At 46.5% G+C, this 23,073-nt stretch overlaps 1 protein-coding gene across 1 annotated transcript in view; it reads left to right on the forward strand.

Annotated features, from left to right (window-relative positions):
* The window catches only part of CNOT6L (CCR4-NOT transcription complex subunit 6 like), a 259,770-nt gene that overhangs the window by 143,135 nt on the left and 93,562 nt on the right, over positions 1-23,073 (forward strand). The window contains exons 3-4 of the mRNA XM_063919607.1: positions 17,936-18,122; positions 18,754-18,839. Coding sequence (XP_063775677.1) covers positions 17,936-18,122; positions 18,754-18,839 — 273 coding nt within the window. The remainder of the gene's footprint in view (positions 1-17,935; positions 18,123-18,753; positions 18,840-23,073) is intronic.

Consider the following 23,073-nt stretch of genomic DNA (forward strand, 5'->3'; position numbering starts at 1 on the left):
GACATGATGGCGTCCCGCCTCAACAAAAAATTGGACAGGTATTGCGCCAGGTCAAGGGACCCTCAGGCAATAGCTGTGGACGCTCTGGTAACACCATGGGTGTACCAGTCAGTGTATGTGTTTCCCTCCTCTGCCTCTCATACCCAAGGTACTGAGAATTATAAGACGGAGAGGAGTAAGAACTATACTCGTGGCTCCGGATTGGCCAAGAAGGACTTGGTACCCGGAACTTCAAGAGATGCTCACAGATGACCCGTGGCCTCTACCTCTAAGAAGGGACCTGCTCCAGCAAGGACCCTGTCTGTTCCAAGACTTACCGCGGCTGCGTTTGACGGCATGGCGGTTGAACGCCGGATCCTGAAGGAAAAAGGCATTCCGGAAGAAGTCATTCCTACCCTGATCAAAGCCAGGAAGGATGTGACAGCAAAGCATTATCACCGCATTTGGCGGAAATATGTTGCGTGGTGCGAGGCCAGGAAGGCCTCAACGGAGGAATTTCAACTGGGTCGATTCCTGCATTTCCTGCAAACAGGAGTGTCTATGGGCCTAAAATTAGGATCCATTAAGGTTCAGATTTCGGCCCTGTCGATTTTCTTCCAGAAAGAACTGGCTTCAGTTCCTGAAGTTCAGACGTTTGTCAAGGGGGTGCTGCATATACAGCCTCCTTTTGTGCCTCCAGTGGCATCTTGGGATCTCAATGTAGTTTTGGGGTTCCTAAAATCACATTGGTTTGAACCGCTTAAATCTGTGGATTTGAAATATCTCACATGGAAAGTGGTCATGCTGTTGGCCCTGGCTTCGCCCAGGCGCGTGTCAGAATTGGCGGCTTTATCTTATAAAAGCCCTTACCTGATTTTTCATACGGACAGGGCAGAATTGAGGACTCGTCCACAATTTCTCCCTAAGGTGGTTTCAGCGTTTCACCTGAACCAGCCTATTGTGGTACCTGCGGCTACTAGGGACTTGGAGGACTCCAAGTTGCTGGACGTTGTCAGGGCCCTGAAAATATGTTTCCAGGACGGCTGGAGTCAGAAAATCTGACTCCCTGTTTATCCTGTATGCACCCAACAAGCTGGGTGCTCCTGCTTCTAAGCAGACTATTGCTCGTTGGATTTGTAGTACAATTCAGCTTGCACATTCTGTGGCAGGCCTGCCACAGCAAAAATCTGTAAAAGCCCATTCCACAAGGAAGGTGGGCTCATCATGAGTCTTACCCGGGATTCAAAATCCTTCCTTATTGTGTACGCTCGTCCGGGCACAGTATCCTAACTGAGGCTTGGAGGAGGGTCATGGGGGGGAGGAGCCAGTGCACACCAGGTAGTCCTAAAGCTTTACTTTTGTGCCCAGTCTCCTGCGGAGCCGCTATTCCCCATGGTCCTTACGGAGTTCCCAGCATCCACTACGGACTACGAGAAATAGAATTATCGGTAAGTAAATTCTTATTATATGTTTATTTTGAGCAGGAGATAAGTTGGTGCGATGGACTGTTTTCATATGTACTTCCTGCATTGAAGTAGAGTGCAGAATGGTTTTTATAAAAAAAACAAAAACGTGGTTTAAACCAGCCAACCCTGATGCCAAGTTTCTCTTATGTCCTAGAGGATGCTGGGGTCCACATTAGTACCATGGGGTATAGACTGGTCCACCAGGAGCCGTTGGCAGTTTAAGAGTTTGAGAGTGTGGGCTGGCTCCTCCCTCTATGCCCCTCCTACCAGACTCTGTTTAGAAAATGTGCACAGAAGAGCCGGTCACAGTTAGGGGAGCTCTATAGAGCTTCAGAGCTTCTTTAGTAAAAGTTTTTTTAGAGTTCATAATTTTAAGGGGAGGCTGCTGGGCAACAGCCTCCCTGCATCGAGGGACTGGGGGGGGGGGGGGGGGGCAGTGTTCGCCTTGCAGGGTCTGAGCCACCGTCTCCGCTGACTGGACACTGAGCTCCAGAGGGGATAGATCACTCCCCGCCGCTCACCCCGGCAGCATGCCGCCACCCCCTTGGAGAGCTGAAGTGTGGCCAGTGAGTCATCGGCTCCCTGGCAAGCGGGGAGCCGATGTGAAGATGGCGGCTACAGGGTAGGGAGCGCAGTGCTGACTGCGCTCCGGGGGCTCAGCGGTACATGGTGCGGCACTGTGAGGGGTGCCTTGAGCCGGCGCCTTAACCCTACACTGACCCGAGGACCCAGACAGGCTCTCTGATCTCAGCCAGCACACAATCCTAAGGCCAGTATAATCTTGGAAGAACGGGAAGACAGCGCCATTAAGGGGGCGGAGCTTCTCAGAGCGGACCCAGCAGCGTTCAGCGCCATTTTCCTGCCTGCAGACACGCTGCCTGTGAAGAGCAGTCCCTCCAGAGCAACTCCAGCTATATGTACGGTACCAGGGGGTTGTAGAAGGGAGGGGAGGCTGTGTATGGACTGTCACCTATTAAGGTACTCAGTCAGTGCTGGTTAAGGGTCTCCCTATACCTGTATAGCGCTGTGTGTGGGTTGGCTCCAATCTCTGTGTCTCCCTGCCGTTCCTGGGGGGGAATCTGTCTGCCCTGTATGTATGTGGGGTGTGTAAGCAACCATGTCTAGAGACTCTCATATGCTGCAAAGGATATATCTTCTCAGGAAGATCCCATCCCATGTAATCAGGATTGCACTGTTGTAGCGCAGATCCCGGATAGGGAACCGGAGTGGTTAGCCTCTCTTAGGAGGGCTATTTCTCAGATTTCTGAAAGGGTTGCAAGGACTGAGCATGCAACTCGGGTATTGCAGTCCTCTATGGCAGTATGGTCCGATACTGCTCCCCCGGGGCCCCCTGCGGTACATTCTCACAAACGTGCTGTTGCCCAAATTACGCAGGGTGACACTGATACCGATTCTGACACAGCAGACGGTGATGGTGATGTGTCAAGGGGGATGGCATCACTTGCTAAGGGGGTGCAGTTGATTGAGGCCATGCGCGATGTGTTAAATATTTCTAACGCACCTCCTGAGCAGGTTGAGGAGGCTTTTTTTTACAGACCGTAAGAAAGTCCCTCTCACCTTCCCTGCTTCTAAGGAATTAAATGCCATTTTCGAAAAGGCCTGGGAGAACCCGGAGAAAAAATTCCAGATCCCTAAAAGGGTTCTGGTTGCTTTTCCCTTCCCAGAGGACGATAGAAAAAAAATGGGAGTCTCCGCCTATAGTTGCCGCCTCTGTTTCCAGGCTGTCAAAACAAGTGGTTTTCCCTGTCCCGGGATCTACCGCGTTGAAAGACCCGGCGGATTGCAAGGTGGATGCTACGCTCAAATCCATATACACTGCTTCAGGGGCGTTACTGCGGCCTACTATTACCTGTGCATGGATTTCAAAAGCAATAGCAAAGTGGTCAATCACTCTGCAGGAGGACTTGACTACGATGGATAAAGGTGACGTTGATTTGTTTTTACGTAACATACAGGATTCTGCAGTGTTTCTGGTGGAATCCATGAAGGATCTGGGTTCCATGGCTGCGGGGGTCTCCTCCATGTCCGTCTCTGCTCGCAGGGGTCTCTGGCTGCGCCAATGGTCTGTGGACGCGGAATCCAGGAAGAGTGTGGAGAGCCTAACCTATACAGGTCGGGCTCTGTATGGAGAGGCGCTGGATGCGTGGATTGCCACAGCTTCAGCAGGTAAGTCTCCTTTTCTCCCCTCAGCTGTACCAGCTATGAAGAAGCATTTTTCTCCCAACACGTCACAGTCCTTTCGGCCCACTAGGACTAGAAAGAACAAGCCCCCTCACACATTCTATAGAGGTGGTCGTGCCAAATCCAAGAAGCCTGCTCCCGCAGGTTCCCAGTGAGAATGTCGATTTGATTACCTTATTAAACACTCTAAGAGGTTAAGAGACTTTGTACGCTATTGGAGTATGTAGTACCGTAAGGGTACGCTCTTAGCGTAGCGGACGCTGTATCGGGAGCGAGCCGCTCAAGCGACACAAACGCTCGCGAGAATACGCTGTTGGTATCGGGCACACAATAGTTGAGCGAACACCGTAATGCTACGCTATCAGCGTAGCGGACGCTCGAGACCACGAGGAGATCACGAGCGGCGCATACGCTCACAAGATAACTATCATTAAACCTTGTATGTAACACACACAAAAGATATTCTTATGCTGTAAACCTTGTACTTGAACCAATGTAGCGATATAACGCTGTTTGACCTTGTTAATACTAAAGCTGTTTGAGCGATTGAGACGCTCTTATTACCCCTTGCAATATAATGAATACACACTACCGTGTTAAGGGTCCAAAACCTTTTACTAACAAGAGTCTTAAGTTATTTCAAAAAGGGGAAACAATTCACAAGTCATACGCTACAAACTAACATATAAATCTAACCGAATATCTAGACAGAAATATACAATAACGTTACAATCTTAAACTAAACCGAAAGAGAGAGAGAATGTGGCAAATACAAACAAAGAGCAATGATTACAGAGAATTACTTACATACACACACTGGGAACGATCGCAGCGCAGCCTGGTACCAGACCCCAAGTTTGTCAATATGATAACCTTTTGTGGAGAGAGTCTTATCCCTGTTCAGGCTGGCTGACCTTATATACACTACACACAATACAGTACAATGGCCCCTACATTCTTATTGTTCATTGGACACAGGAATTCGTCTTCGCATTATAACAAAAGGTCATAGGTTGATTCATTCAGGTGAGCTGTGGCTATTTCCAACTGCTCAGGTGGGTGGGATACTAGGTTTCCCGCCGCATGGCTAAGTAAGAGCAAATAATAGTAAATGGACATAAACTTCTTATGTCCATAACTATTTGCACGAGCGATTAATCCGCTCCAAACCAACACCGGAATATTGCTAATTAAATACTCTTCCGATGGGTACTAAACACCACTGTATGACTCCTGTTAGACCCTTCGTACAATACAAAGAGGGATCCCTCTGTCCAGGAACATGCTATATTAACTAAACTTTCAGAATCTATCAAAGGGACCATGATCTACAAAATACATTATATAGTTAAAATATGTAACGATTGAGTCGCACGCTACGATCACATAAACTCTACCGTAAATACGCATACCGTGCGCCTGCGGGTGCCCGCGACTGAGTATGCGCACGCACGGGAGAGCGTACGCATGCGCAGCGCGGACGTGTATGAGGTGCAAATATGGCAGTGTGTATAGAGATATTTTTCTGACTTTGACAGTCCACCCTTTGGCAGTCAACAACTGCCATTTCCTAAAACATTTCAAAACGAGAAAAATATATGTCAGGGGTTAATATATTTCCATGGTTGGGTAAGGGAGGAGAGAGGAGAAGGTGTGAAAAGGGTATGACCTAGTGGGATAGTAGAAGCATGTGTGTATGAATCCATGTTTGGGGGGGTCATGTATCATCGTGCCGTACGTGTTGTACATCAAGCTTCGAGGCATTGCGAAGTATACATTTGAATTCCTTCTTATCCCGTGGTACGGGTCTGTGGATGGGCTGTCAAACTTTACCGAGCTCTTTTCGGATTTTGGTTGCAACAAAATGGGGAGCACATTTTAGTTGATGATACATGAATGGGGGAATATGTGATTGCTGATATCTGTGCCTGTATTCCCTATCGACTATGTGTGTAATTACCTGAAGGTTGTAGAGATGAAGAAAAGACATAATTACGGTAAATGCAGTGGTATTCTATGTCAGGTTAGTACATTCGTCGATTGAGGTCTTGTTTGGTGTCTGTTAAATGCAGTCTTCTTTGTGCTTTTGCCCATAAGGTGCGAGCAAAAGCTTTGTCAATGTCCATAGATTTACAAAAGTGTTGGGCTAGCGTAATTTTAAAATATCTAGGGAAACTGGGGATCTATGGCAAAGTTCATCAAATATCTGTGTATAAGGTTGTCAAAACTTCTTCTTTAATCCATCTGTTGTCTGTATATCGGCTCATCAAATTCCTCGTCCAAGTGGGTCTTTTTACCTTGGAGGAAACGGAAAAAACAGGTGAAAGAAACGGACCGTAGAAATCGCATTTTCATCACATCATTGTTTCTACATTTGGGTCATAAATCAGATCCATGGGAATTACAGTTTCCTCACTCCTTAAACTCATCACCCTGGTACTTCGTTTGCACTTCGTTAAAGCCTGACCGCATCTAAATAGCAAGCCAATCGTTATGATAACACCTAAGATACATAGGAGAAACTTCCCTACATCCATTATGACTCCTTGAGCCCATTCTCCTAAACCAGAAAACCAATTTCGCGGGTTCAACCATGACACCCAACCAGTCAGCTCATTACCTACAGCAGCAAGAGTGAGATTGTGTCTCCTGCGAAATTCCCACTTCAGTTGGAGAATATCGTCCATCTATTGGTCTATGACCTCGACCGGGTCCTCGGTGCTATTCGTAATATATGTGCAACATTTCACGCCGTACTGCGTTGCCAGTGTGACACAATATCCGCCTGTTACTGCTGTGAGGTAATTAAGAACCATTCTATGCTGTACCAGTTCTGTTTTATAAGCTTGAAGTTCTCTTCCAGTATACCTAAACGTGTCATCATACATTTCAGTGATATTATCTAACAAATTTGCAAGCGCAGATATGTATTTATAATTCAACACTCCTCTGGCGGTGCGAGTGATGTCTAACGCGATTAGAAACTGAATCCCGGTGGATTCATGGATCATGTCAGAGGCCGGATGCTCTGTTCTTTCTATCAGGTGCCGTTTACTCTGTTCTTTCTATCAGGTGCCGTTTAACTACGTGCTCGTAGTGGGTGTGAGTATAAGGAGCTTGGGCAACACGGTGAATATCTTTCATTTTGGCATGTGATAGTCATTACTTCAGGCAGTACTTTTCCAATATAACACAATCCTTCAGAGTTTGGGGCAAGCCACTTATACGCCTTTCTCCCGCATATGAAATATGCATCATCGGGGAGAACATATGGGACGGAGTAGGACATAACCATATTACACACCTTCCATGTGAAATCTCCTAACCCTAATTCTTCCATCTGCTTAGTACACGTATCAGGTTGTACGATATGTGCACAGTATCCTGGTGATACCTCTCCAACTCTCGTAATCCTATTTCCTAAGGTATACCTATATCGGAAAGATTTTCCTCTACTGGCTATGTGGCGTATAAGCTCTGTATCTGTAGGCATTCTATCTGCTCTATGCGAAAAGGTCATGGTTTGGTTACTCCATGACACTTCCCAATTTCCCGGCTTTCGGGGATTGGTAATGTTAAAACATAATAGGGATCTATCCACATGGTATTGGTGGAGCTTCAAACTAGGAGGACTGGAGATATTAAACCTCCTGTCCACCGGCCTCCCACCACTTAGCTCAAGTACCTCCCCTATCGTTAAAGGAAATGGTACTAGTCCTGATTTGCTATGACCTTGAGGTACTTGAGAGCATACCCAACAATCTGTTTGATTTAACACACTACCCACTAAGGAGTGATAGTCACTCAAGGGATGCCGGTCCATGTGGATATTAAAACTGGATTGGCATTTCTTGATGCACCCATCCTTTACTACATTGTCACAAAGCCTACAGATACAGTTCTCTTTTCAGCTAACAATGTTTACAAATAACATGGCTGCTAGATCGTTTCCGGTACTCGCCTTTTGCTTGGTGGTTGTGTTATTATTGTAAATTTACACCTCTGTCTCAGTCATCGGGATCTTTCTGGATCCTTTCTCGACCTCACTGGTACTCTCGCCGGAACAGACTGCTCTGGTCAACATGAAAAATCCATATCACAGTCTTTTGGGGCAAGTCCATCTTACAGGAGGAGAAAAGAAGAAATTTGTAATGGGGTACAGAAAATCAGTTTGAGGGGGAGAGAGACTTGTTACGATAATTAAGTTCTCTAGTCTTGTTGTTCTTCTTGTTCTGTCGTCATCTCAAAGGTGCTGTCTCTCAGTCTTCCAAACGAACATTCCGGTGATGCAATATTTCTTCCAAACCAGCGATCTTTCTGTAAGGAGCAAAAATCTTGCATTACCGTTTGTCTAACTGATGGGTGACATACCATCTTAAAAACATGAAAACATGAGTGAGAAGAGAGAGAAAACAAAAAACAAAAGAGAGAGAGAACAATCCATATATGTATACATCACATAAATCAACAGTGAACAACAAGGGAAAAAAACATTTTTCAAACATTTTAAAACATTGTCAGATCATCAGGCTGTCATATCTACATGTCCAATGGTTTCCTTGCGCAGTCCCTCTCCCCCAGCACTTCCATATTCCACTGTCTGTATCTGGCCAGAATACATTGATGCGGATAGGTCATGCTGGGGTTTGGTAGACTTCTGCAAAGACCAAGTATATATGCAATGTTTGAATCCTACCAATAATCGTCAGAGATGGGGAGAGAGAAAAAGAAACATTTTACAGATACATTTACAACGTTTCACCCGGTCATTCCTGTGTCTTCAGGGAATGACCTCCCAATTTATTAACTATAACCTCAGGCTTACCATCAGTCCTAATGATCACCTTTCTTGATTGCACATTATGGGTGTGGCTCAAAATTCTTCCTATATGATCCCTGTTTATAATTGTGTGTGTTATAATTTTGCTCATATCTTTGTCTAGGGGGTTTATGTGAATTTTGTCTACTTCCTGATCTACAATCTCTTGCAAAATGACCTTCCTTCTGGCAATTATAACACCTTATCACCTTGGACTTACCCACAGGGATCTGAGGCTCCTTACGTCTCTGCTTTTCCCTGTGCTTGCTGATGTTTTGCTCATGTCCAACAGCAGAGTCCCTTAATGTAGTTACTGATTTATCTCTCCAGTATGGATTGGTGATCTGTATCCTTGCTCTCAACACTTCCTTTAACCCATCCATTAGCACAGATACTGCTATTTCTCTGTGCGGTGCACTTGTTTCGATGTTTTCTATACCCGTATACCTAGTCATGTCCTGCAATGCCCGATGGAAATAATTAGAAGTACTTTCCCCTTCGTTTTGTCTTATGGAGAAAATCTCATTCCACTTGACAACGGCAGGGAAATATACTCCTAACTGTCGGTTGATCTGCTTAATACATTCCTGATTGTTTTCCTCCGTACGTGGTACCTCTGTGTTTAATTTACAATCAGCAATAAATTTCGCAGGGTCAACACTGGAGGGCAAACATGCCCTCAGCACTGTCCGCCAATCTTTGTTGGTGGGTTCTGTGGAGTTTCCTAGTTCTTTAATAAACTTTTGACATGCATCTAGATCTTTCCTGGGATCAGGGAATTCAGACATAATTGACCTTAATTCTGTCCGGGACCAGGGACGGCGCAGTGCACTGTCCTTGACGGGAATGATTCCCTGATCGTCAGTCTTCCCATTGGGGACTGTGATCACCCTGACAGGACTAAATTCAATTATATCATCTTGTTTTGGTCTTACAATATGGGGTACATTTGTTTGTGCGTGATATATAACATTGTACGTACCTGAGGACACGACCTCACCTGACCCTCCGTTAGGGGGTTTGATTATTGCCTTTACCGATTTGGTCGCGTCCACCTGGATGTCTTGTGTGATGGCTGCTGGAAGAGGTGCCGACATCGTTCTGGGCTCACTTTCTTGCTGATAATCCTGAGGGAAGTTTAACATGGGGTGCGACTTGCACAGGTTAACATTTGTACATTTAACACTTTCATTTTCATAAACATTATTACATTTTACACTTTCATTTTTAACACAGTTACTAAGTGCATTTTTATCATTCACCAGTGTGTCATTCTCTGTAACCACCTTCTCTTTCACTGCCACACTTCTCTCACCAAGGTGAGAGTCAGCTGTATGAGCTAGCTCTCCTTGTATTTCACTTTCCCGTTGCCATAACTGTAAACAATCATTTTGTCTAATCCTCTGCTTAGCAGATTTTATTAGACCTCTCCTTTTTCGTGGGTTCTGCAATACCTCAGGGTTCAGACTGCCTACCCGGGGAGACTGTTCCCCATCATCCTCTGTCATAAGTTCCCATTCGTTGCATAATACCTGATACCTGGCGGACCCTTTGGGCCAGCAACTACCAACGTGAACCCTTGTTGGACGTCCCTTCTTTGAGCAACTGGCCCCCATCGTTTGCAGATATTGCTGTCTTAGCTAATTCTGACAAACAGACCAAATTGCCCGCGGTAAGGCGACGGTGAAAGTTCAACTAGTGCTTTCACTCACTCTGCGCCCCAATTGGCCTATCCAATCCGTGGGATCTTTTGTAACCTCTATTTACTGGGGCGCGTGGGAGTATGCGATCCCTCCCCAGCAAGTATTGGTCGTTAGAGATTTGCTTAGTGAACAGCGAAACTCCCTTAAAATAACAAAAACCTACACAAATCACGTTAGAATGTACAAGTAGCGTTTATGATCCCACAATAAATTGTTGATGGGTACCAAGGTAACAAACTAATGCACACAATTACGTGCGGTCCAGTCGCACAGCGCATAAATAACTAAATATTTATACGCTTTACGACCAATGGAATCGGTTGTTTAGGCTGCGAAACCTTCAGCCGGAGCTTTAACTATATGGGTGCTACGCAAACCCCCCCCGGGGCTGCGCTTGAATACCTCGCAGTCCTTTTGTCTGCGGAAACTACTTGCTCCTTTACCTTATATAATGTTAACGCGGGCAAGCCAGTCCCACGCCACCAAGTGTCCACTCACCTGATGTGGTCTCCGACGGGATCCCGATTTGTGGGTTCACAAAAACAATACCTTAAGTTCCACACTCACTCCTATTCAATCATATACACTTTTAATCTTTCTGTACAGAAATTCCTTTCATACAGGTAGGAGTCCAATCCCTGGGTTTGCAGTAGAAAAAGGTTTTATTTTCACTAATACTTTTAGGAAAAACTGAACTGAACAACTGTGTGCTATTTACCAGGTGGCTATACTATACCGCCCACCCTAAACAAGGTTATTGTCTGATATGAGTCTCAATGGGCGTATCCGTACGCTCCGTTGCGTAAAACACGCCACGTGCGTATGCCTTTGTGTCACGTACGTGCTTTTGCACGTTGTCCGAGACAAAAGTGCAGATACGCCCACAGCGACGCAATCAACACGCTTCTATCAATGTAAACAATACTCAACAGAAATCGCTTACCATACACCACACAGTATTTGCTATGCTGTGTGTGTGTTTTTTACAATTATACCCTTAACAATTGTCCTGTCTAAATCTCAACTAAATAGCACCAGATTTCTTCAGCACGTGTCTAATAATCAATTTCTAATGGCAACAAGAAAGTGAGCTACAACAATGTAGATGCGTGCGTGCATGCGTGTGTGCGTATGCAAAAGCAGAAATAAACAGTTTTAAAAGATAATAGTGTATTGTTCTTACCTCCGGTTCCGGATTCCACCCCAGCACTCCTACAGCGTAGCGAAACAGACGCTTATCTAGTCAGCACTACTGTATCCCTCACCACCAATACGGATACGAAAGGATACTGCGTTCCCGCCCTTTGCTGACAGATAAAGTCTGTTTTAGCTAGTGCGGATGGATGTGTGGAGGGAGGACGAGCCCTCAATTGAGAATGTCGATTTGATTACCTTATTAAACACTCTAAGAGGTTAAGAGACTTTGTACGCTATTGGAGTATGTAGTACCGTAAGGGTACGCTCTTAGCGTAGCGGACGCTGTATCGGGAGCGAGCCGCTCGAGCGACACAAACGCTCGCGAGAATACGCTGTTGGTATCGGGCACACAATAGTTGAGCGAACACCGTAATGCTACGCTATCAGCGTAGCGGACGCTCGAGACCACGAGGAGATCACGAGCGGCGCATACGCTCACAAGATAACTATCATTAAACCTTGTATGTAACACACACAAAAGATATTCTTATGCTGTAAACCTTGTACTTGAACCAATGTAGCGATATAACGCTATTTGACCTTGTTAATACTAAAGCTGTTTGAGCGATTGAGACGCTCTTATTACCCCTTGCAATATAATGAATACACACTACCGTGTTAAGGGTCCAAAACCTTTTACTAACAAGAGTCTTAAGTTATTTCAAAAAGGGGAAACAATTCACAAGTCATACGCTACAAACTAACATATAAATCTAACCGAATATCTAGACAGAAATATACAATAACGTTACAATCTTAAACTAAACCGAAAGAGAGAGAGAATGTGGCAAATACAAACAAAGAGCAATGATTACAGAGAATTACTTACATACACACACTGGGAACGATCGTAGCGCAGCCTGGTACCAGACCCCAAGTTTGTCAATATGATAACCTTTTGTGGAGAGAGTCTTATCCCTGTTCAGGCTGGCTGACCTTATATACACTACACACAATACAGTACAATGGCCCCTACATTCTTATTGTTCATTGGACACAGGAATTCGTCTTCGCATTATAACAAAAGGTCATAGGTTGATTCATACAGGTGGGCTGTGGCTATTTCCAACTGCTCAGGTGGGTGGGATACTAGGTTTCCCGCCGCATGGCTAAGTAAGAGCAAATAATAGTAAATGGACATAAACTTCTTATGTCCATAACTATTTGCACGAGCGATTAATCCGCTCCAAACCAACACCGGAATATTGCTAATTAAATACTCTTCCGATGGGTACTAAACACCACTGTATGACTCCTGTTAGACCCTTCGTACAATACAAAGAGGGATCCCTCTGTCCAGGAACATGCTATATTAACTAAACTTTCAGAATCTATCAAAGGGACCATGATCTACAAAATACATTATATAGTTAAAATATATAACGATTGAGTCGCACGCTACGATCACATAAACTCTACCGTAAATACGCATACCGTGCGCCTGCGGGTGCCCGCGACTGTGAGTATGCGCACGCACGGGAGAGCGTACGCATGCGCAGCGCGGACGTGTATGAGGTGCAAATATGGCAGTGTGTATAGAGATATTTTTCTGACTTTGACACCAGGACCAAAAGCTTGCTTCTGGTTCCTCAAAGTCCTCAGCATGACAATGGACCGCACAGCCTGGAAGTAGGTCAGGTGGGAGCGAGACTTCGACATTTCAGCCACGTCTGGGTGTCGTCCGGCTTGGATACAGGATATTGTGTCCCGATTCTTCAAATCAGGCTTGCCGGCTTTACCAGCAGACAGCTATTTTACTGGACGCTGTCCGAAAATTGGTATTGTCGGAGGTCATTGTTCCAGTTCCACCTCATCAGTTGAACAAGGGTTACTATTTGAATCTTTTTGTGGTACCAAAGCCGGATGGCTTGGTCAGGCCAATTCTGAACTTGAAATCATTGAACCCTTATCTCGAGAACATCAAATTCAAAAAGGAGTCTCTGCGAGCGGTTATCTCAGGACTAACAGAGGGGGAGTTCCTGGTGTCCCTGGACATCAAGGATGCATACCTCTACATTCCCATTTGGTCGCCGCATTAGGCTTGCCTCAGGTTTGCACTGGTAGACGATCACTATCCGTTTCAGGCACTGCCATTCGGTGTCTCCACAGCACCGAGGATTTTCACCAAGGTGATGGCGGAGATGATGGTTCTCCTCCGCAAGCAGGGGGTGTACATAATTCCGTATCTGGACGACCTGCTGATGAAGGCATCATCCTGGGAGAAGTTGTTAAGATCCATTGCTCTCATGACGCATCTGCTCAAGGAGCACGGTTGGATCCTGAACCTTCCAAAGTCTCATCTGGAGACAAGGATGCTGTCTTTCCTGGGGATGATCCTAGACATGGAGTTGCAGAGGGTGTTTCTATTGGTGGAGAAAGCGTTGGTGATTCAAACCATGGTGTGGGATGTCTTGAAGCTGGCCCGGGTATCGGTTCATCAGTGCATCTGCCTTCTGGGGAAGATGGTTGCCTCCTACGAGGCTCTGCATTATGGAAGGTTTCATTTTCTGTCCTTACAACTGGATCTCCTGGGACCAGTGGTCAGGATCTCGCCTACATATGCACCAGAGGATACGTCTGTCGCCGAAAGCAAGGATTTCGCTACTCTGGCTGCAACTACCTCACCTTCTGGAGGGCCGAAGGTTCGGAGTTTAGGACTGGATTCTTCTAACGACAGATGCAAAAGTCTAAGAGGTTGGGGAGCAGTTGCTCAAGGGGAAACCTTCCAAGGAAGGTGGTCAAGTCAGGAATCCCTTCTCCTGATAAACATCCTGGAGCTAAGAGCCGTATACAATGGCCTTCAAGCGGCACACTTTCTACAGGATCGGGCTGTTCAGGTGCAGTCGGACAACGTGACCACAGTGGCCTACATAAACTGACCAGGCTGAACAAAGAGCAGGGCTGCAATGTCAGAGGTGACAAGAATCCTCTTCTGGGCGGAAAGGCACACTGTAGCGATGTCGGCAATCTTCATTCTGGTAGTAGACAACTGGGAAGCGGACTTCCTCAGCAGACACCATCTCTATCCAGGAGAGTGGGGCCTCCACCCGGAGGTGTTCGAGGAGGTAACCGATTGGTGGGGGGTTCCTCACATAGACATGATGGCCTCTTGCCTCAACAAGAAGCTTCGAAGGTACTATTCCAGGTCGAGAGACCCACAAGCAGTGGCAGTGGACGCACTGGTAACACTGTGGGTGTTCCCGTCAGTGTATGTATTCCCTCCACTTCCTCTCATACCAAGAGTTCTACAGTTTGTAAAAAGAACAAAGGTTCTGGCGATCCTCATTGCTCCGGACTGGCCAAGGAGGGCTTGGTACGCGGATTTACTGGATCTCCTGCTGGAAGATCCAAGGCCTCTGCCTCTTCGGGAGGATCTTCTACTACAGGGGCCGTTCGCTTTTCAAGACTTACCATGGCTACGTTTGACTGCATGGCGGTTGAGCGCCAGATCTTAGTTCTGAGGGTATTCCGAGCGAGGTTATTCCTACCCTGATAGAGGCTAGGAAGGGGGTAACGTCTAAACATTACCATCAAATTTGGAAAAAGTATGCGTCTTGGTGTGAATCCAAAAAGTTTCGTGCGGTGGAGTTTCAACTTGGACGGTTTCTCCTTTTCCTGCAAGCAGGTGTGGATTTGGGCCTGAGATTGGGCTCCATCAAGGTCCAGATTTCGGCGTTATCCATTTTCTTCCAGAAACAATTGGCTGTGCTCCCTGAGGTTCAGACCTTTTTGAAAGGGGTTCTGCACATCCAGCCCCCCTTTGTGGCACCATGGGATCTGGATGTGGTGTTGCAGTTCCTGCAATCGGATTTGTTTAAGCCTCTACAGGAGGCTGAAATCAAGTTTCTCACATGGAAGGTGGTAACTTTGTTGGCCTTGGCTTCTGCTGTGTCGTTATTGGGGGGCTTTGTCCTGTAAAAGTCCCTATCTGGTCTTCCATGAAGATAGGGCGGAACTCAGGACTCGTCCACAGTTCCTTCCTAAGGTTGTCTGCTTATCATATCAACCAACCTATTGTGGTGCCAGTGGCTACTGACTCCTCAATTGCTTCAAAGGCCTTCTATGTTGTGTGGACTTTGAAGATTTATGTGAAGAGGACTTCTCGTCTCAGGAAATCTGACTGTTTGTCCCCTATGATCCCAAGAAAATTGGGTGTCCTGCTTCGAAGCAGTCTATTTCTCGATGGATCAGGTTCACCATCCAGCATGCATATTCTACGGCAGGATTGCCGTGTCCAAAATTTGGTTAATGCCCACTCTACTCTTAAAGTTGGTTCTTCCTTGGCGGCTGCCCGGGGTGTCTCGGCCTTACAGCTTTGCCGAGCAGCTACTTGGTCAGGTTCAAGCACGTTTGCTAAGTTTTACAAGTTAGATACTTTGGCCTCTGATGATCTCAAGTTTGGTCAAGCAGTTCTGCAGGAGCCTGCGCGCTCTCCCTGCCGTTCTGGGAGCTTTGGTACATCCCCATGGTACTAATGTGGACCACAGCATCCTCTAGGACAGGGGTGGCCAGACTTTTGGAGTTGGTGATCTACTTTGAAAGCTGAAAAGCTTTCGTGATCTACTTAGGTGGGACAAAAGTATGCATCACATACGCATGCCCAAAAAGGGGGCAAAGCGTAACAAAAAGGGTGTGTGACCTCACTGCACAGGGTGTAGGGACTGTCGCACCCGAAATCACAAATTGTCTCCCCACAAGTAAAAACCTCAGACACATTGGCCTCCACACAGTAGTAAAAACACATTGGGCCCCCACACAGTAGTAAAAACACTCTGACCCCCACACAGGAGTAAAAATACATTGGCCCCCCACACAGAAGTAAAAACACTCTGACCCCCACACAGGAGTAAAAACACTCTGACCCCCACACAGGAGTAAAAACACTCTGGCCCCCACACAGGAGTAAAATTACATTGGCCCCCACACAGGAGTAAAATTACATTGGCCCCCACACAGGAGTAAAATTACATTAGCCCCCACACAGGAGTAAAATTACATTGGCCCCCACACAGTAGTAAAAACTTTGGCTCCCACACAGTAGTAAAAATTAATTGCCCCTACACAGTAGTAAAATTTCCCCATACTAGTAAAAAAATAATTGGCTCTCACAAAAAAAATCTATATTTATGTGTCTCAGACCCCGCTCCTCCTCCCTCCCCCTACCCCATATAACACTTCAATAACTCCGCCAAACACTACCTACCGAGCAGGAAGCCAGGCGGAACAACAGCTCCCTATGACAGGCAGGCAAGGCAGTCGAAGGAAGAGAAGCAACGACAGTGGGCTCCTCACAGCTTGCGGGTGACATCATGACATCTCCGGCGTGCCGCATTACTGGGAGCTGGTTAAGTTTAGTAAAGTTGGTCGCGATCTACTGGCGGGTGTTCCACGAGCTACCGGTAGATTGCGATCTACCTTTTGGCCACCCCTGCTCTAGGACATAAGAGAAAATAGGATTTTAACTACCTACCAGTAAATCCTTCTCTCGTAGTCCGTAGAGGATGCTGGGTGTCCACCCAGCGCTTCTTTATCCTGCAGTGGTTTTTTGGTTCAGTACTACCTGGTTCCTAGGTAAGTTCTGTGTTCGTTCCTGTTTCAGTACTGTTTCAGCTCTGTTTCAGCTGTTGCTGAGTTTTCCGGCCTTTTGGCCCGATTTGCCTTGTGTGAGCTGGTATGAATCTCGCCACGATCTGTGTATTTCCTTCTCTTGAAGTATGTTGTCTCATCGGGCACAGTTTCTAGACTGAGTCTGGTAGGAGGGGCATAGAGGGAGGAGCCAGCCCACACTGTTAAACTCTTAAAGTGCCAATGGCTCCTGGTGGACCAGTCTATACCCCATGATACTAATATGGACCCCAGCATCCTCTACGGACTACGAGAAAAGGATTTACCGGTAGGTAATTAAAATCCTATTACTGGCATTGTGGGGCGGGGCCACGATGACTAGATTCTGTGCGAATAGCATCAGACCCTTGAACTGCTCACATTAGACAGTGCATCAGCGGGTTGCGTTGGTATCGCAGTGGCCTGTGGGCGATCTTCATGAGCCTCCCGGCAGTTTTCGGGAGATTAGGCAAGTATGGTGTAAGTTTGTTTGTAGAACACTACTTTGGAAATAGTAGATACAATGTACATAATAAGGTAATCTACACTTACAGAATCAGAGCTAGAGTGCTGTAAAGTTAATCAAATAGGACAAAAATGGAATTGTGTTGCAAACATTAAAAGACTGCATCATTTAAGTATGTGTACAGTAAATTACATTTTGGCCAACAATTCTGTCATGTAGTACTAGAAATCATATCTCACAGTTTTGATGTCCTTGGCCCTTTTTGTTTTTTTAACCACAGTCTTGAATATTTTGTTCGACCTTAACCTTTTATAATCCTAAACTGTGCATTCTTTTGCATACAAGTTTTGCATACAGTTAGTTATAATAACTCTTATCAAAATTCTGTGAAGTAATAAACAATACAAAATGAAAAATTTACAGTAACACTTAGGTCAAGCGTTCAATGATGTTTTCTTGCGGAGGCCTCTCTAAAATATATTCTTATTTTGTTTTTTAGGCCGGGTGCGGAGCTTAAGCACATCGCTCTGGTCACTGACTCACCTGACAGTGTTGCACCTCAGTGACAACAACCTCTCTCGTATCCCATCTGATATTGCCAAGCTCCATAATCTAGTTTACTTGGATCTTTCATCCAATAAACTCAGAAGTTTACCAGCAGAGCTAGGGAACGTAGTTTCTCTCAGGTAAGTTTGTGAAAACTGATTGCTATTAAATATGATCTGTTAAGAGCCTGTCCTTTTGAGGCTTTTGTTTAGGTATTACATCAGAGTACATCTCAGGGAAAAACAAATAGTTGTAATGCTTTTACAACCTATTCATTGAATCATTCCTCCAGTATAGGAAATGATGCACCCAGTGAAAAGACTGGATTCTCTTCTTTGCTGTATTGTCAGCTAATGATTTGTCACTCTCCTCCAGTCTTTGATTTAAACTTTGACATTGGGTTTGCACCTAGAACTTTCACTGGAAAGACCACATCCAGGGTTTGGATAGGATGGAGACTTGAACCATGTCTCCACTGGGGATGCAGTTGGCATCTCAGTGCTTGGGATGCCGGCAGTCAAAATCCAGACTGGCACTGGGGTCGAGTTTTGGCAAGACGGGGTTTGGTTAGGGCTGGGGAAGGGAGAGGTTATGTCTTATGAATGCCGGTATCTACGGCGCTTGGATCGAGCATCACACCCCTCCAGTGAGCTACTTTAAAGTGGAGCGCTAATAGAACGGCATACTTATTTTACTTCCCTTATTCCCTTTTTGAGCAGTGTGGCTATATTGAGGCTAAAATCCGTTAAAACATTGTTTGTTTCAACACAGGGAATTGCTTTTAAATAACAATCTGTTACGGGTTTTACCTTATGAACTGGGGCGACTGTTCAGGCTTCAGACCCTTGGGTTAAAAGGTAAGTTAATTATGCAGTTTTCTTCTGATCTGTAGTGTATAGTCTAAAACAGTTTATTCTAATGAAATATTAGTTTTGAACAGTGAAGTATGGTCTCTTGCTACTACTGGTTTTCAAGTGAAGTGCCTCTTTGTCCATGTCTATATGAGTGCTGCTGGAGGGAAGTGGAAAGCGTCTAAGATGAATGCACAGTTGAAAAACTGGAAATTCTGCTACAGATTTCATGCTAAAGAAGTTACATGCAGTAATGTAAAGATGCACATAATCTTAGTGTTAAGAGACTTTCCATGTAACTCATATGACAGCTAGAACTTGTATTTCCTAACCATAATGCCTACACAAAACAGCTGCCTCATCAGAAAACTTTGTTGTATTTAACTTTCTCTAACGTCCTAGTGGATGCTGGGGACTCCGTAAGGACCATGGGGAATATACGGGCTCCGCAGTAGACAGGGCACTTTAAGAAAGAATTAGGAATACTGATGTGCACTGGCTCCTCCCTCTATGTCCCTCCTCCAGACCTCAGTTTGAATCTGTGCCCGGACGAGCTGGGTGCACCTTAGTGAGCTCTCCTGAGCTTGCTAAATAGAAAGTATTTTGTTAGGATTTTTTATTTTCAGAGAGATCTGCTGGCAACAGGCTCTCTGCTACGTGGGACTGAGGGGAGAGAAGCAGACCTACTAACTGCGGATAGGTCATGCTTCTTAGGCTACTGGACACCATTAGCTCCAGAGGGATCGAACACAGGAACGCACCCTTGGTCGTCCGATCCCGGAGCCGCGCCGCCGTCCCCCTCGCAGAGCCAGAAGCCGGCGTGAGAAGCAAGAAGACGTCAAAAGCAGCGGCAGAAGACTCCAGTCTTCATATGAGGTAGCGAACAGCACTGCAGCTGTGCGCCATTGCTCCCACATTAAACCCACACACTACGGTCACTGTAGGGTGCAGGGCGCAGGGGGGGGCGCCCTGGGCAGCAATTGAGAACCTCTTGGCAAAAAGCAGCATATATACAGTTGGGCACTGTATATATGCATGAGCCCCCGCCATTATTTTACACAAAATCGCGGGACAGAAGCCTGCCGCTGAGGGGACGGGGCTTCTTCCTCAGCACTCACCAGCGCCATTTTCTCTCCACAGCTCCGCTGAGAGGAAGCTCCCCAGGTTTTCCCCTGCAGATTCACGGTAGAAAGAGGGTAAAAAGAGAGGGGGGGCACATAAATTTAGCGCATAATCAGTATATACAGCAGCTACTGGGTAATCACTAAGTTACTGTGTAATTCCTGGGTCATTTAGCGCTGGGGTGTGTGCTGGCATACTCTTTCTCTCTGTCTCTCCAAAAGGCCTTGTGGGGGTTCTGTCCTCAAATAGAGCATCCCCTGTGTGTGTGGTGTGTTGGTACGCTTGTGTCGACATGTTTGACGAGGAAGGCTATGTGGAAGCAGAGCAGGTACAAATGAATGTGGGATCGCCGCCGACGGCGCCATCACCTGATTGGATGGATATGTGGAAGGTTTTAAATGATAATGTTGCTTCCTTGCATAAAAGGTTGGATAAAGCTGAAGCCTTGGGACAGTCAGGGTCTCAACCCATGCCTGATGGTACAGCGCAGAGGCCGTCAGGGTCTCAGAAGCGCCCACTATCCCAAATTGTTGACACAGATATCTACACGGATTCTGACTCCAGTGGCGATGATGCAAAGTTACAGCCTAAAATGGCTAAAGCCATCCGCTACATGATTATAGCAATGAAGGATGTATTGCACATCTCAGAGGAAAACCCAGTCCCTGACAAGAGGGTTTATATGTTTTGGGGAAAAAGGCATGAGGTGACCTTTCCCCCTTCACATGAGTTAAATGAGTTATGTGAAAAAGCTTGGGAATCTCCAGATAGAAAAATGCAGATTTCCAAACGGTTTCTTATGGCGTATCCTTTCCCGCCAGCGGACAGGTTACGCTGGGAATCCTCCCCTAGGGTAGACAAAGCTTTGACACGCTTATCTAAGAAAGTAGCCCTGCCGTCACAGGATACGGCCACCCTAAAAGATCCTGCGGATAGAAAGCAGGAAGGTATCCTGAAATCCATTTATGCACATTCAGGTACCATACTTAGGCCGGCAATTGCGTCGGCCTGGATGTGTAGTGCTGTAGCAGCATGGACAGATACTTTATCTGAGGAACTTGATACCTTGGACAAGGATAATATATTACTGACCCTGGGGCATATAAAAGACGCTGTCCTATATATGAGAGATGCCCAGAGAGACATTAGCCTACTGGGCTCTAGAAAAAATGCAATGTCGATTTCTGCTAGAAGGGTCCTGTGGACTCGGCAATGGACAGGTGATGCCGACTCAAAAAGGCACATGGAGGTTTTACCTTATAAGGGTGAGGAATTGTTTGGGGACGGTCTCTCGGACCTAGTTTCCACAGCTACGGCTGGGAAGTCAAATTTTTTGCCATATATCCCCTCACAGCCTAAGAAAGCACCATATTACCAAATGCAGTCCTTTCGTTCACAAAGAGGCAAGAAAGTCCGAGGTGCGTCCTTTCTTGCCAGAGGCAGGGGTAGAGGAAAGAAGCTGCACAATACAGCTAGTTCCCAGGAACAGAAGTCCTCCCCGGCTTCCACTAAATCCACCGCATGACGCTGGGGCTCCACAGGTGGAGCCAGGATCGGTGGGGGCGCGTCTCCGAAATTTCAGCCACCAGTGGGTTCGCTAACGGGTGGATCCCTGGGCTATACAGATTGTGTCTCAGGGATACAAGCTGGAATTCGAAGTGATGCCCCCGCACCGTTACCTCAAATCGGCCCTGCCAGCTTCCCCCATAGAGAGGGAAATAGTGTTAGCGGCAATTCACAAATTATATCTCCAGCAGGTGGTGGTAAGGGTTCCCCTCCTTCAACAGGGAAGGGGTTACTGTACCACAATGTTTGTGGTACCGAAACCGGACGGTTCGGTCAGACCCATATTGAATTTAAAATCCCTGAACATTTACCTGGAAAAGGTTCAAGTTCAAGATGGAATCGCTCAGAGCGGTCATTGCAAGCCTGGAAGAGGGATATTTTATGGTGTCTCTGGACATAAAGGATGCTTACCTGCATGTCCACATTTATCCACCTCATCAGGAGTACCTCAGATTTGTGGTACAGGACTGTCATTACCAATTCCAGACGTTGCCGTTTGGTCTGTCCACGGCACCGAGAATATTTACCAAGGTAATGGCAGAAATGATGGTGCTTCTGCGAAAGCAAGGACTCACAATTATCCCATACTTGGACGATCTCCTCATAAAGGCGAGGTCCAGAGAGCAGTTGCTGATCAGTGTTGCAACAGCACGGCTGGATTCTGAATATTCCAAAGTCGCAGCTGATTCCTACGACGCGTCTGCCCTTCCTGGGCATGATTCTGGACACAGACCAGAAGAAGGTTTCTCTATCGTCCTTGTGGATGCTGGGGTTCCTGAAAGGACCATGGGGAATAGCGGCTCCGCAGGAGACAGGGCACAAAAAGTAAAGCTTTCCGATCAGGTGGTGTGCACTGGCTCCTCCCCCCATGACCCTCCTCCAGACTCCAGTTAGATTTTTGTGCCCGGCCGAGAAGGGTGCAATCTAGGTGGCTCTCCTAAAGAGCTGCTTAGAGAAAGTTTAGCTTAGGTTTTTTATTTTACAGTGAGTCCTGCTGGCAACAGGATCACTGCAACGAGGGACTTAGGGGAGAAGGAGTGAACTCACCTGCGTGCAGGATGGATTGGCTTCTTGGCTACTGGACATCAGCTCCAGAGGGACGATCACAGGTACAGCCTGGATGGTCACCGGAGCCGCGCCGCCGGCCCCCTTGCAGATGCTGAAGTAAGAAGAGGTCCAGAATCGGCGGCTGAAGACTCTGACAGTCTTCTAAAGGTAGCGCACAGCACTGCAGCTGTGCGCCATTTTCCTCTCAGCACACTTCACACGGCAGTCACTGAGGGTGCAGGGCGCTGGGAGGGGGGCGCCCTGGGAGGCAAATGAAAACCTTTTTTGGCGAAAAATACCTCACATATAGCCCCCAGAGGCTATATGGAGATATTTAACCCCTGCCAAGATTCACTAAATAGCGGGAGACGAGCCCGCCGAAAAAGGGGCGGGGCCTATCTCCTCAGCACACAGCGCCATTTTCTCTCACAGAAAGCCTGGAGAGAAGGCTCCCAGGCTCTCCCCTGCACTGCACTACAGAAACAGGGTTAAAACAGAGAGGGGG

This window comes from Pseudophryne corroboree, chromosome 1 (assembly GCF_028390025.1).
Source record: "Pseudophryne corroboree isolate aPseCor3 chromosome 1, aPseCor3.hap2, whole genome shotgun sequence".
NCBI classification, from domain to species: domain Eukaryota; kingdom Metazoa; phylum Chordata; class Amphibia; order Anura; family Myobatrachidae; genus Pseudophryne; species Pseudophryne corroboree.